Source organism: Peromyscus californicus, unplaced genomic scaffold, assembly GCF_007827085.1.
Source record: "Peromyscus californicus insignis strain IS unplaced genomic scaffold, ASM782708v3 Scaffold_24__1_contigs__length_46423439, whole genome shotgun sequence".
Lineage (NCBI taxonomy): Eukaryota > Metazoa > Chordata > Mammalia > Rodentia > Cricetidae > Peromyscus > Peromyscus californicus.
The window spans coordinates 7,483,808-7,499,619 of record NW_026294535.1 but is presented as its reverse complement, the minus strand read 5'-3'; the positions used below and the strand labels follow the sequence as shown (position 1 = coordinate 7,499,619).

The window sequence follows — 15,812 nt, the reverse complement described above, 5'->3', positions numbered from 1 at the left end:
GAGCTTAAAAAAATAGATAGCGAGAAAACAAATAATACAACCTTAAAAATAGAATACAGATCTAAACAGATAATTCTCAATCGGGTGAGCCCAAATGGCTGAGAAACACTTAAAGAAATGTTCAACATCCTCAGTCATCATAGAAATGCAAATCAAACCTACTTTGAGATTCCATCTTACACCTGTCAGAATGGCTAAGATCAATAAAACAAGTGACAGCACCTGCTGGAGAGGATGTAGAGCAAGGGGAACACTCATCCACTGTTGGTGAGACTGTAAACTTGCACAGCCACTATGGAAATCCCTCAGGAAGATGAGAACGACTCTACCTCAACATCCAGCTATACCACTCTTGGGCATATACCCAAAGGATGTGTGGTTGTTTGAACAGGTATGGCCCCCATAGATTCGTGTATTTGAATGATTGGCCCATAGGAAGTGGTACTATTAGGAGGTGTGGCCTTGTTGGAGGAAGTGTGTCACTGTGGAGGCGGGCTTTGAGGTCTCATTATGCTCAAGCTATGCCCAGTGCAGTACACAGTCTCCTTCTGTTGCTTGTGGATCAAGATGTAGCACTCTCAGCTCCTTCTCCAGCACTGTGTCTACTTGCATGCCACCACATTTCCCACCATGGTGACAATGAACTCAACCTCTGAACTGCAAGCCAGCCCAAATTAAATGTTTTCCTTTATAAGAGTTGCTGTGGTCATAGTGTCTCTTCACAGCAATAGAAATCCTAACTAAGACAGGACGCTTCATCCTACCACAGAAACACTTGCTTAACCATGTTCATTGTTGCTCTATTTATAACAGCCAGAAACTGTAAATAACCTAGGTGTTCCTCAATGGAAGAATGGATAAATAAAATGTGGTACATTTACACAATGGAGTATTACTCAGCTATTTAAACAAATGACATCATGAAATCACCAGGCAAATGGATAGAACTAGAAAAAAATCATTCTGAGTGAGGTATTCCAGATCCAGAAAGACAAATATGGTATGCATTTGCTTGTCTGTAGGTATTAGCCATTAAGACAATGATAACCAAACTACTATCCATAGAACCACAGAGGGAGGGTACAGAGTAAGGGACTAAAGGGTACAGATAGATTTCATCAGGAAAGGGAAATAGAATAGACATTTATGAATGGGGGGACTAGAATGGAAGGATCAAGTAGAGAGGGAGAGGAGAAAGAGAGAGTTGAGGGGGGGAATACATGGAGAGACAGTTAAAATTAAGGAGTATTTGAGGGTAGTATGGAAAGCTAATACAGTAGTTAAAATACATATATCTATGAAGGTGATCTAAGTGAAATTGCCAAATTATAGGGGAGAAAGAGCCCCACTGGACATCTCTTGTCATCAAAGGAAACTTCCAGTATCAGGATTGGGTTACATCCAATTGAGTTGTTGGTCAAAGGGTTCCATGGGAATCCCCAAATAAACCAGGTTTGCTTTTGCCAAGACAATAGGTTGCTCTCCACAAACTGACAGCAACAGTCCATTGTTACAGACAACACCTGTACAACTCATCAAACATGGAGAAATGGAGCTGGTGCCTACATAGACCCTTCACCCCTGCATTCTAGCAGCTTTGGTACAGGAACATACTCTCCATGCTATTGTACTGGGTGGTTTTATGTGTCAGTTTGACAAAAGCTATACAATCAGAGGAAAGAGCCTCAGCTGAGGAATGCCTCCTTGAGATCTGGCAGTTAAGGCGTTCTCTCATTTGGTGATCAATGGTGAGTGGTGCCATCCCTGGGCTGCTGGTCCTGGGTTCTATAAGAAGGTAGGCTGAGCAAGCCATGGGAAGCAAGTCAGCAAGCAATTCCCCATCGTGACCTCTGCATCAGCTCCTGCCTCTAGGATCCTGCCCTGTTTGAGTTCCCGTCCTTCCTTCCTTCAGTGATGAACAACAATGCTGTCGTGTAAGTGAAATAAACCCTTTCCTCTCCTACCTGCCTTTTGGTCATGGTGTTTCATCACAGAAACAGAAACCCTAACTAAGACAGCTACCAAAAGAGAAACATAAACAGCGAGCCAGCCACAAACCCTTTTATCTACAATAGTATCCTGGCTGCAAGATATGATAGTTCAATAGTGGCACAGAACTTGTGGGACTAGCCAACCAATACCTGATTTGACTTAAGGCCCACTCCATGAGATGGAACTGATAACTGACACTGCTTGGGTGACCAACAACCAGAGACTGGATAGCCCAGGGACCTAGGGTAAAATGAAATACTGCTAGTCTTAAAAAAAAAAGTAGTAATAAAGTGGCCCCTAATGATACTCTGCTATCCTGCAGCAAATGGGAACAAATATAGAGACCCACAGCCTGATATTATGCAGAAAGTAAGAGACCTTGGACCACTCAGCCCTAATGGGATGTCTCCATCAAATCTGTCCTCTCAGGGCTCAAGGAACCCCATGGAAGAGGAGACCAAAAAAAAATGTGAGAGCCGGAAGGAATAGAGGACACCAAAACAAATCCCTCTGAATCAGCATGATCAAAGCTCATATGAACTCACAGAGGCTGAGGCAGCATGCACAGGGCCTGCACGGGTCTGCATCAGGTTCTCTATGTACATATTATGGCCTTCAGTTTAGTCTTTGTATGGAATTCCTGAGTGTGTGAACAAGTGGGTCTCTGATTCTTGTGCCTGCTCTTGGGCTCTTTTTCTTCTGTTGGTTTGTCTTGCCCAACTTCTATATGATAGTTTTTGTTTTACAATATTTTTTTTTTTTTTTTTTGGTTTTTTTTTTTTTTTTTTTTTCGAGACAGGGTTTCTCTGTGTAGCTTTGCGCCTTTCCTGGAACTCGCTTTGGAGACCAGGCTGGCCTCGAACTCACAGAGATCCGCCTGGCTCTGCCTCCCGAGTGCTGGGATTAAAGGCGTGCGCCACCACCGCCCGGCATGTTTTACAATATTTTATTTGGAGTTCTTTTGTTTTGTTTTTTGTTTGTTTGTTTGTTTGGTTGGTTGGTTGGTTGGTTGGTTGGTTGGTTGGTTTTTCAAGACACAGTTTCTCTGTGTGTAGTCCTGGATGTCCTGGAACTCACTCTATAGACCAGGCTGTCTTCAAACCAGATCGACCTGCCTCTGCCTCTGTAGTGCTGGGATTAAAGGCATGTGCCACTACTGCCTGGCATTTTGTTGTATTTTATTATTATCTCTTATAAGCCTGATTGTTTTCTAATGAGAGACAGAAGGGGAGTAGACCAAATGGGAGGGGAAGAGGGAAGGAACTGAGAGGATTGGATGGAAGGGAAACCGTAATCAGGATATACTATGTAATAAAAGAATCTATTTCCAATAAAAGAGGGGGAAACACATCAGAGTTGCCTAGAGTCAGGGAAGAATTAATTCTAAGGAAGTATGAGAGAAAACATTGATGTGATATCTTAATTGTGATATTGGTTACATGAGTTAACATATGTCCACTTTCACTGAACTCAGTGAATTAGAGTTGGCACATTTGATTACATGGAAATTAATCCCTAATAAAGTAGAGCTAAAATTTAAAAAATAATACAGTAGGTTTTCATAAGAAAAGAAAAAAAAAACATTGAACAAGCCACGGATAGCAAGCAGTATCTATTCAAGGCCTCTGCTTCACTTCCTGCCCCCAGGTTCCTGCCTAGAGTTCTTGCCTTGACTTCCCTTCATAGTGGACTGTAAGCTATAAGCCAAGACAAACCCTTTCCTCCCCAAGTTGCTGTTGGTCATGGTGTTTATGGAAGCGATGGAAAGCTAATTAATACAGGGGTAGACCCCAGGAAATAGTCAAAAAGGAGGGAGTGTAGTCATTTGGCCTACAGTGGGGAGGGGCATGGGTTGGGAAGAAACAAAGAAGGGCTGGTGGACATACCACACAGAAGCAACCACTCTTACCCCCATGGTGTCCCTGGGAAGGTCTAGGTCTGTCCTATCAGCCTATAGAGAGATATTTTTGAACTATCTAATCAAAACATCAAAGAAACTAGTATAGACACTAAGCCCACCCCACCACCCTCATAAAACCCATAAGGACTACTGGAAGTCCTTTTCCATCTGTCTGTCTCCCCAAGAAGAGAATAAATCTTAGCAAAAATGAGCCCAACACTGTGAGCTCCATGATTGCCACTTTAAATGTACCTTGATTCAAAGCCAGAGCAGGGGCATAAATAACAATTCCAGTATACAGAATCTAGTGGGGAGAGAAGAAAAAGAATGAATAACATGAAGTATAAAATGAATGAATTTCACATGAGAATTATAAAATCAATTATGAATTGATCCTTTTCAGTATATTTAATGTGCTATTATAACTCGGAAATACTTAAATAAAATGGATTTTTTTTTCTTTTCTGTCTACAGTGTAGCTAAACAACACAAAAATCTTTTGTGAAGACCTATTATAAAAGTGTGGTGCTTAGTAAAAAAAAAATATGTTTATTGATCCATCACCTTAAGCTTAAACTATATTTTCATAAATTTAAAATACTTAACTACAAAGAAAGAATAATAGGTTGGTCTCTTAATTATATGCCTTCAAATACTGCTAATCACCATTTTCTTTCTCAATGCTGGGGTGTAATCCAGGGCCTTAGGCAAATGTGATAAGCAGTCTAGAGAGGAGCCACAAACCAACCATCCAAAATGATTTTTTTTTTCAAAGTAAAATTTTTGAAAACTGGCTTTCAAACTAATTAAGACAAAAGTGTCAATTTGCGGCCGGGCGGTGGTGGCGCACGCCTTTAATCCCAGCACTCGGGAGGCAGAGCCAGGCGGATCTCTGTGAGTTCGAGGCCAGCCTGGGCTACCAAGTGAGTCCCAGGAAAGGCGCAAAGCTACACAGAGAAACCCTGTCTCGAAAAACCAAAAAAAAAAAAAAAAAAAAAAGTGTCAATTTGCACTAAAAATTATGAAACCTTTCAAATATTATAATCCATCATTTTATATAATCACTTTCCACTCATATATTCAACAAATATTTATAGGCCTTGAGTACAACAGTTAAGAAAAATTATCTGTTTCTCAAAATATGATTTCATTGCATTCACCCTTCAAATACATTCTATACCAGGGAACTCCAAGTAACATTATAAAGACATATTATATGCTAACTGAATGCTTAATTATCCTACACGGAGTCTAATCCTTCAGAAAGGATGTGCTAGAGCTTTCCTTGTTTTGAAAAGAAGCGAGCTAGTTCCCATAGTCATTAGTCTGTCCATGTTGAAGATCTGAAATGTGGTGGGCTGTCTTCCTAACAACTGTCCCCACCTCTTGCTCATGTAGGCATTTTCAACATGAGCATAGAGAAAGGGTCATTACCAGTGGTTCTCAACCTTCCTAACACTGCGACCCATTAATACAGCTCCTCATGTTGTGGTGACTCCCAATCATGAAATCATTTTCATTGCTACTTCATAACTGTAACTTTGCTAGTTATGAATCATAATGTACATATCTGATAGGCCGGATAGCTGATATGCAACCCGCCCCCCACAGGTTGAGAACCACTGTCTAGAAAGTTAATACAAACAAGCAAGTTGCCTTAGAATATCAGACCCTCCACCAGACTCCATAGCTACCTGCCTTTCATACTTCAAGTGCTAAGATGTGATGAAATGTACAGAGATATAAAATAAAACCAAGTTAAACAGTGGGGAAAGGCACTCTGTCTCACGTCTCTCTGGAGCAAATGCTTAAGCAGCTTTTGACCGGAGAAGTGAAAATTGTCAACCTCCCTTACCAAATCCAGACCCAAATGCTCAGCTGTGGAGGGAGAGAGAGATAAACGATGGGATAACGATCATGCAAACCCTCCAGCAGCCTCCTACAGAAGCATCAATGCAGTGGTGCGTGTCTGTACTAGCCACTTAGCAAACCTCTGCTTTCCATTCATGTTCATCAATACGTCTACATTTGCATATTCTTGAATGGCTGGATTATGCGTGTGTCTTTACAATCTCTTCTAAAGTTTGGATTCTCCTTTATACTAAATAATACTGCTCCAGTTGGGTCTAAGAGCTCAAGGTTTTAAAGAATGCCGATTCATTTTTCAAGTACATTTTTACACAATATTGCCTCCTAAAGTCTTCTTGTCAGATTATATATGTGTGTTATTAATATATATATTATCCAATCAGTTGCAAAAGGACCAAGAAATCTTCACCCTGTTTTCCTTGTATGAGAATTCCTCCTGTCATTTAAATATTTAATAAAAATTTAAATACTTAATAAAAATAAATTTTGAGGAAGAATGCAGCTCCCTCAAATATTTCTGTCATTTAAATAATGCACCCACTGTCACTTTGGTCCAGGTGGGAAAGGCTAGAAAGGGTATTTCCCTAAAGCTCCATAGCCTCTCCTTGACCAATACAGTATTTAAATTCACTTAAACCATTGTTTTTCCAGGAAGTAACGTCTTTGCTGAAATACGGTTTAGGGATCTTCAGGTTTCATTCTTGGTGATGACAAGTGTGTTTGGTTTTGTGTTTTGTTTCTTTTTCATTTCCTCATGTTGTAATCATCTCCATTTTATCTTCCATGTATTTCCCAAGCAAAGCTCACCCAGTGCCAAGGACAAAAATGTTTTAGATGACAGAAGAGAAAGTAGATTAATGGAGCGGTGCTTACTGTTTGAACGATGAAGAGGACTGTCCCACAGAGACGGATGAATCGATTAAATCGAAGTTCCAAATACTGTTACCAAAAAAAAGAAAAACAGGGACATGAATCTTCTGAAAACATTATAAATTGGCTCAAGATATAAAGGGTGAGATATTTAAAGAAACTTATTTGCATTCTGTGTTTTTGTTTTACTAAAATGATTTTTACTTACGTATAACAAAATTGATGCTTTAGTCTATAACTCAATGACTTTTAGTATACATAAGTATTTATGTAATCCTCTCACACAATCAGTACGTGAGAACTCCCTCGAGCTGCCCCTATCAGTCACCAATCTGTTCTTCACCCCCAGTTTGGCCTGGAAAAGTTGGAAAATCTATCACATAAATGGAATTATAGTCTAGCCTTTTTTTTTTCTTTAAAGTATATGCAATCTATTGTTTCTTCCTTCCTCTTAGTCAACACTATACACTTTGGTTCAATTGAGAAATCAACCTTCTTTTAGTTCAGACTGGAAAGCTGCATCAGAGAAAGTCACATGACCACAGTACAGCCAATCACCTTCTCCTCCCAATAGACGCTGCTAAACTGAGAAGGGATTGGATCGGCAGGGACTGGTCTTGACCTTAAGATCTAAAGAAGCTGGTGAAGCTTTGTCATTTCCAGGAGCTGTTTACTCAGCCTCCCATGCTGTCCTGTGAACTACCTTCCAACTCTTTCCTCTACTATCGGGTGTGTGTGTGTGTGTGTGTGTGTGTGTGTGTGTGTGTATACATATGCCTGTGTGTGTGCATCTAAGTGTATATATGTGTGTGTGTACATGTGTGTGTATGTAACTTAAATCACCCAGGTCAAGTTTTCTGTTGCTGTTTGGTCTTGTTTTGTCCTGTCTCCGAGACAAGGTCTTACCGTATAGACCAGGCTGGTCTTGTTCTGCCCTTTACACATGAATTACATCTATATGCCGCCGTTTCTGGCTACCTAGGTCAGTTTGCTGGCTTGGGTTTTTGCTTTTGCTCTTTTGTTTTGTTTTGTTTTGCTGTGTAGCCCAGACTGGCCTCAAATTTCCATCCTGCCTCAGTCTCTTGAGTGCCAAGTCATCTTCTGTTTAGAGCTAAGACCCTGCCATTTTTTCCAACTCTCCTTGAAATCTGCTATAGCTTATAATGTAGTCTGTCTATTTCCCGTATTGTGTAATATATACTAATATATTACAGAGTTAGAATCAGAATTTCTGAATTGAAGGTCAAGATAACTATTTAACTTGAGTCTTACTAGTAGAAAGAAGTCAAAGTCTACCGGCCTTGCTGCATAAAAGCAGAGCAGACAGAGCAGGATGTGGAGGAGGAGAAACTGGCATTAACTACTCATCAAATGGAAAGACATGGGTTTTTTTACTCCATAGTCATAACTAACACCTCTGGCGTACTTGCTGAGCACTTTGTGAAGCAGGCACTGTGTTAGCGATGAAGACCAAGCTTGGAACCTAATTGTTGTCAGAGATGAGACACAAAACCTTAGAAACTTTAATACATACAATTCATGGATAAATAAACAATCTGACCAAGAGTTTAAGACGCAGTCAGTATGTGGTGCCACAGACAGTAAGACTTTCAAAAACCACTGAAGGGCGACAAATGTCCATGACAGCGCAAGGCGTCGGCAGCAGTTCCAGCTCCGGACCAGTCCCATGCCTGACTCATGAACTTGAGGCCATCCCTCTCTCGATCTCAGGTTCCCCGTGTTTAAAATGAGGACCATACAAGCAATTCTTTCTTTCATTTGTCAAGGGAGAGTATCCAATGATATGAATCAATAAGGAGATGTACAGTGTTCAAAAGTAGGATTCTAAGATGAGTGGAATGAAAAAGCCAGGCCCTTGTGAATTATCTTAAAATCATGTTAGGGTATTTGGAAGACATTTTGAAGAGTAAAGTTTCTGAAAACTAGAAACAGACTGGTGTTAGTTTTGAAGAGTTTTTTTGTTTTGTTTTGTTTTGGGGTTTTTTGTGGTTTTTTTTCTTTTTTCTTTTTCTTTAGTAAATCTGTAGTACACAGGAGTGGATATGAATAGATGGAGAAGTCTTTTGCTTTTTCTAGGTCCATGTAAGTGATTGCTGGAGACTACACAAAGCTTAAGAGACTGTGGCAGAAAAAAATGTAACAAGCTCAACCAAATAACTTGAAAGTTTTTACACTTAAAATTATGCCCAATTAATCTTTAGCCTTTTATTAAAGACATTTTTAGTTGTTTTTGTTTATTTTTTTAAAGTTTTTTTTCATTTTACATACCAATCCCAGTTCCCCCTCCTTTCCCTTCTCCCACCCCCATCTCCTCCCTTCTCACCCCCCATCTACTCCTCAGAGAGGGTAAGGATTCCCTTGGGCAGTCAACAAAGTCTGGCATACTAAGTTGAGGCAGGACCAAGCCCCTCCCCGCTGTGTAAAGGCTGACAAGGTATCCCACCCTGGGAATGTGTTCCAAAACGCCAATTCATGCACTGGGGATAAGTCCTGGTCCCACTGCCAGGGGCTCCCCAAACAGATCTAGCCACATAACTATCACCCACATTCAGAGGGCCTAGTTCAGTCCCATGCATGTTCCCTAGCTGACAGGCCAGAGTCCATGAGCTCCTACCAGCATGGGCTGGCTGTCTCTGTGGTTTTCCCCATCATGATCTTGACCTCACTTGCTCCTGTGATCCCTCCTCCCTCTCTTCAACTGAAATCTAGGAGCTCAGCCCAGTGCTTGGTTATGGATCACTGCATCTGCTTCCACCAGTTACTGGATGTAGGTTCTATGATGACAATTAGAGTAGTCACTAATCTAATTATAGGGGAAGGTAAGTTCAGGCACTCTCTCCATTATTGCTAGGAGTCTTAGCTGGTGTCATCCTGTGGATTCCTGGGGACTTCCCTAGCATCAGGTTTCTCTCTAATCTCTTAATGGCTCCCTCTACCAAGATATTTCTTTCATTGCTCTCCCTCTCCGTCCCTCCCTCCACTTGGCCATTTCAGTTCCTCCTGTTCCCATCCCCATCCCTTCCCTTCTACCCCCCCTCCCGTTTACGCAGGAGAGCTTAACTATTTTCCCTTCCTGGGGCTGTCCATCTGTGTCCCTCTTAGGGTCCTCCTTTTTACCTAGCTTCTCTGGGGTTGTGAATTGTATCCTAGTTATCCTTTGCTTTGCATCTTTTTGAGATAGTGGTCATTATTCATAATATCCAGAACCTGGAAGCAACCTAGATGCCCCTCAACCAAAGAATGGATAAAGAAAATGTGGTACATATACACAACGGAGTACTACTCAGCTGTAAAAAATAATGACATCATGAAATTTGCAGGCGAATGTATGGAACTAAAACATATTATCCTGAGTGAGGTAACCCAGACTTAGAAAGACAAACATGGTATAAGTGGATACTAGATGTAAGGCAAAGGATAGCCAGACTACAACCCTTCCAGAGAAGCTAGCTAAAAAGGAGGACCCTAAGAGGGATGCATGGATCGCCCTGGGAAGGGGAAACAGAGAAGATCTCCATGAGTGAACTGGGGACGAGGAGGGGCAATAGAAGGGAGGGGATGGGAACATGAGGGAGCAGGATGGTTGAGCTGGGGGAAGAATGGAGTGGGAGAGCAATGAAAGAGATATCTTGATAGAGGGATTGATTATAGGGTAAGGGAGAAACCTGGTATTAGGGAAATTCCCAGGAATCAACAAGGATGATCCCAGATTAGACTACTAGAAATAGTGATAAAGGTGCCTGAACTGGCTTTAACTTGGTAATCAGATCGGTGAATACCCTAACTGTCATCATAGAGCCTTCATCCAGTGACTGACAGAAGCAAATGCAGAGATCCACCACCAAGCACCAGGCCGAGCTCCAGGAGTCCAGTCAAGGAGAAGGAAGTGGGATTATATGACGGGGGGGGGGGGGGGGGGGGGGGGGGGGTGTCAAAATCATGATGGGGAAATCTACAGAGACAACTGAACCAAGCTCAAAGGAACTCACAAACTTTAGACTGACAGCTGTGGAGCCTGCATGGGACCAGACTAGGCCCTCTGCATACGGGAAAAAGTTGTGTAGCTGGGTCTGTTTGAGGGGCCCCTGGCAGTGGGGATCAGGATCTATCCCAGGTGCATGAGCTGGCTTTCTGGAGCCCACTACCTATGGTGGGACACCTTGCTCAGCCTTGATGCAGCGGGGAGGGGCTTGGTCCTGCATCAACTGAATGTACTAGGTTTTGCTGTCTCCCCCTTCCCCCGCCCCCCGCCATGGGAGAACTTGCCCTTTGGGAGGAGGGAATGAGGGATGGATGTGGGGGAAGGTGGTAGGGGAGAACGGGGGGGGGGGGGGGAGTGATGGGGGGGAATCTGTTGGTTGGTATGCAAAATGAATAAAAATTTTTTTAATAAAAAACATATAATTTCTACTAGAACTCTGGTTTGCATCCTATGGATTTGTAAATAAATATATATTGGACTTTTTCCTTGTAAAAGGTCCAAGTAATCATACTTTAAAATTGTCCCCAAAATCAACTGACAGATATGTTTACACTCACACAAAACCAACTGAAGGCAGAACCAAGAAGCCATGGGTCCTTTACTAGACTTCAGGGGAAATACGTAGGGACCTGAAAAGAAACACTGGTCCCATTGCAGTGAGCTTAGAGAACAGTTCTGGAGTTTACAAGCAAAACTACAGAATAATAGATATCTACAGTGAACAGAGATCTTTCATAGTCCTTGGAACTTGGAATACCTTAGTGATGTGAAGGCTTCAGGGTGATATACGTAAGTAACTCAAAAATCAAAGTTGAGCCTGAGTAATCCTGAAGAAATCATTAATTGTGCTGGATCCCTGCAGTAGGCTTCCTGTCCCTCTGTGAGTCTGGACATTGTTAAACACCTATCAGACCTATATTTTGACATTAATGATAGAGTAAAATGTTTGAGGCCCACCAAATTGGTCTATAGAAGTGGAAAAATAGAGCTTGCTCATATTTGAGCAAGAGTGTGAAGGTGACCATTACTCAGTGTGGGACAACATATCTGTGCAGGTGTCCTCAGGAGAGTCACAAAGCATTCCCCCAAGAAATCCTCTGCTGCGACTAACTGAATGTGCAGACACAGCAAGCTACTCCACTTCCTTCTCTCTGACACCTGACACCCCTCACTGGACAACAGTGTGCTGTTAAGTTCAAGGGTCCTGTATGACGTCCCGGGTTCTCCATGAGCTGGCATGAATCCTGCTTGGGGTTATAACCAACTCACCAGAGCCCTCAGAGGTGGTGAGATACTTGGCATGGGTTCTTATTCCTCCCCCTTCTCTCACTGGCTTAACTTGCTCTGAAGCTTTCCATCTGGAAAACAGGGCTCTAAGCATACCCTTCCAAGAATCTAGTTGAGTGTTGAGTCAGATAATATGTGTGAAACATGCAGCCTGGAGCCCGGCACGAATTCATCATTCAACAAACATTGGATTTTTGCCTTTTTTAGCCAGAATCCTTGCTAACTTAACTCAGTGTCGGCATAGCCCACCTGGTAATGCACGTGAGTGACAGAAGCCAGGCATTCACATCCTTCATAGACCACCTGGTAACACACATGAATGACAGAAGCCAGGTGTTGACATATCTTAAGATGCTGGAACATTCCTCACAGCCTCTAAGAAATACCCTCTGTCCCTTAACTCACTGACCGAGGGCCCCTTCATCGCTGGTCATTTTCCATGCGCACATTTTGTGTAGGTAAGGATTTCCCTGCCATGAGGAAGTGAGTGGGCAGGCATGAAAAGCCTCAGTCTAGGCAATAACAGAGTAAGGGCAGGGACTCTTGCTGGAGGCCCAGCGGCCATAGGAAATGTGGACACAATGTCATCAGTCTTCTGAGTTTTCAAAAGACCTCTGAAATTTTTTTGGCTGTTCCTCATCATTAAATTCTTAAATTTACATTTTTTTATTAAACAAAATAAGCAGGCAGAGCTTCTTATAAATGTTTAAAAAAAACAAAAAAAAAAAAACAAATTAAAACGGCCGTGGAAGCTGAATTTGGCCTGGGACAGCCGGCTTGTCACCTCCCCTCACAAACAGAAATTTCCTCCTTCTCCCACTCAGGATGAAGACTAAGACTTGGTGACCACAGTTAGAAGATAACGCAGCCTGGGACATGCCTAGACCTGGGTGACATCAGTAGAACCCAGGCCCAGTTTGTCATCAACTCTCGTTATGCCATTAAGGCAGGTGCCCAGCACAAGCTGAACCAGACTCACTATGAAACCACCTTCCAGTGACTCTGAGCTTCAGGGAAACAGGGCACCAACTCCAGACCCGAGGGGCTGCTGAGCAGGGACACCTAGCCCTCTGGCTGGTGGCCTAGAGCAGTGGGAACTTGTCTGTGAAGCCTGTAAGTTGGGGTCTGGGTGAAGGACACCCTCCACCACCCCCAGGAGTCTGAGAGGTTTTTTTTGTTTGTTTTTTTTGTTTTGTGTTTGGTTTGTTTGGTTTGGGTTGGGTTTTTTTGTTTTGGTTTGGTTTTTTCGAGACAGGGTTTCTCTGTGTAGTTTTGCACCTTTCCTGGAACTCACTTTGTAGACCAGGCTGGCCTCGAACTCACAGAGATCTGCCTGGCTCTGCCTCCCGAGTGTTGGGATTAAAGGCGTGTGCCACCACCACCATACCACCCTGAACGCTCCCAATCTCGTCTGATCTCGGAAGCTAAGCAGGGTTGGGCCTGGTTAGTACTTGGATGAGAGTCTGAGTTTTTAACGGGCACAGGCACACACACCTTTGACATCTCTAAGTGAAACCAAACCAAATGCTCTTCATCTTGAAAAAACCTTTTCCTGAAAGCAACTTTTAAAATGGACATCCAAAAAAATAAAAATAAAAATGTATAATCCTTTGGGGAAAGAAATGGACATCCAGAGGAACAGGGCAACAGATGAAGTGTGGGTCTCTTTCATGAGAAGCACTGTTTAAGAGCCTTGCTGTTGCATTTTTCTCAACATCTCGGGATAGCCTCCGTCACAATAATTACACTCAGCCCGATCCCAGCATCTTCTCTGCGCTAGGCTCTATTCTAAATGGAACACCTTGCATCTGCTCACTTAATTCTCTCCGCAATCGGATGAGGTTGGTGGTACCATTTTCTTCTTGAGATAAAGACATCGGTACAAAAGGTTAGTTAAGTAAGTGACCCACGGTCATTCACAAGTAAGTGGAATTCGGTCTCAAGGCAAGCTCTGGAACAAGAGCAACATCTTGACCACTTGGGTGGACAAATTCTTTCTTGATCTTCCAGAGACTGGAACAACTTAGCCTTTCACACACACACACACACACACACACACACACACACACACACACACACACACACACGTTTTAGGAAAGACTTTAGTGAGTCCATTCCACTCAGCTTGCTTTGGATCTGAGCTCAGAAAATTCAATCCCAAGGATTGATCTCCCTTAGAAGACACATGCCTCAATGCGGGGTGAGAGGTCGAGGTCCAAGATGCACCCACGAGGAGAGATTCCCATATGGCAGCAACTGCTTGCCCCCAGAAAGTTCCTTCAGGAGCCTGCAAACGCAAGCAAGCCTCCCCCTCTGTCCCTCACCTCTTACCTCGTAGGTGCTGGTGATCCCCAGCCTGTAGAACACGGGAAGGAAGACCTCCGCGCTGATAACCACCACAAAAAAGTAGGTGATCCCAAAGATGCTGAATATTGCCCCAAAACGATAGACCTCGGCGGGGGTGCCCAGGACAGTGACAGCGGACATGAAGCTGGCGGTGAGGGACAGAGCCACCGGCACCGCGGTCATACTGCGGCCACCCATCAGGAAGTCCTTGGAGGTCTGCTGGCCGCCCCCCGCGAAGGCATAGTAGATGCCGATGGCGGCCGAGATGAGCAGCATGCCTGCGAACACCACGTAGTCCCACACCACAAAGCTGCCGATGTCCCGCGACGCGTCCATGGCCCCCCGCGGTGACCCGAGCCCGGGAGTGCGCGGGTCGCTCGCTTTAGCCTCCGGAGGTGCTAGCTTTTTTTTTCCCTGTTGCAGCAGGAGGTGGCGTCCCGCGGAGGCCAGGTACGTCCCGCAGGTGTGGATCCTCGTGGAGGTGGGAGCCCAGCTACCGGCTGCCAATCACCCGGTGGGGGGGAGACCCCTGGCTCGCCAGCTGCGCCCCTGAAAGTCTGGGATCAGGGGACGACCGGCGCGGCGCTGAGCGCTCACCAGGTGCCGCCCGACGGACGGACCGGGGTGGCGACTGCCTGGGCACCAAGCGACTCTGGGGCGGGTGAGAACTGGAGCCTCTCGCCGCGTCCAGCGAATCCACGGTGCGCGCTCCGCGCAAGTTTTATTAAGTGACAGCGGCGGCGACGCACCATTTAAACGGGCAGGTGATGGGTGTGTGTGTGTGTGTGGAGGGGGGTGGGGGGGTGGGGTGGACCGAAGGGCAGTTGTCACGCCTTTAAGTTTTAGCTTTCCAGTTCACAGTCCAGGTCCTTGCTTGAAGGTACACCTGGAGTGTGAGGCTCATCATCGCTTGACAGATTAATGGGTGATGGGGGTGACAGCGGCGGTAACTGAGATCATAGTGGTTATTAGACAGGTGAGCAATTATGAAGGAGACCAAAGAGGCTGTGCTGTGCTGCGGGTTGCTTGCGTTTTCACATTTCTGATCCCTTATAGTCTCTCTGATCCCTACTACAGCCTGCAGTAGCAGGAACGGCTGTTATCCTCTGTCTAATGAGGTTTAGGATTACAAACAAACAAACAAAAACAAAGATGTGCCTAGTGCCTTTTGCGGTAGCGAGTGTGATCCTTATAATTATCCTTATGGTAAGAATTATCTCCATTTTTCTAAGGAGGGAAGCTGCTTCCAGGAGGTGAAATCAACATGCCTGTAATTCTAGCACTTGGGAGGTGGAAGCAGGAAGACCAGAAGTTCAAGGTCATCCTCAGCTGTTCGGCAAGAACTGCATGAGACCCTGCTGGGAGAGGGAAGGAGGGTGGGGGTGGGGGTGGTGGAGGGGGAGGGGGAGGAAGAGATAGAAAAAGAGAGGAGGAAAGGGTAGGAGAGGAGGTGAGTTACTTGCCCAAGGAAATGGTGGAGATGGAGGCTCTTAAGCCAAGTCATGTGTTAAAGGCAGACATGAATGTTACACTTAAACGAAGCCA

The 15,812-nt window shown here is 44.1% G+C and overlaps 1 protein-coding gene across 1 annotated transcript in view; it reads right to left on the bottom strand.

Moving 5' to 3' along the window:
- Positions 1 to 14,627, bottom strand: part of Slc5a8 (solute carrier family 5 member 8) — a 53,583-nt gene extending 38,956 nt beyond the window's left edge. The window contains 3 exon segments of the mRNA XM_052753063.1: positions 4,145 to 4,196; positions 6,635 to 6,700; positions 14,253 to 14,627. Of these exon segments, the coding sequence (XP_052609023.1) occupies positions 4,145 to 4,196; positions 6,635 to 6,700; positions 14,253 to 14,603 (469 nt within the window). The 5' untranslated portion in view covers positions 14,604 to 14,627.
- Between the last annotated feature and the right edge of the window lie 1,185 nt (positions 14,628 to 15,812).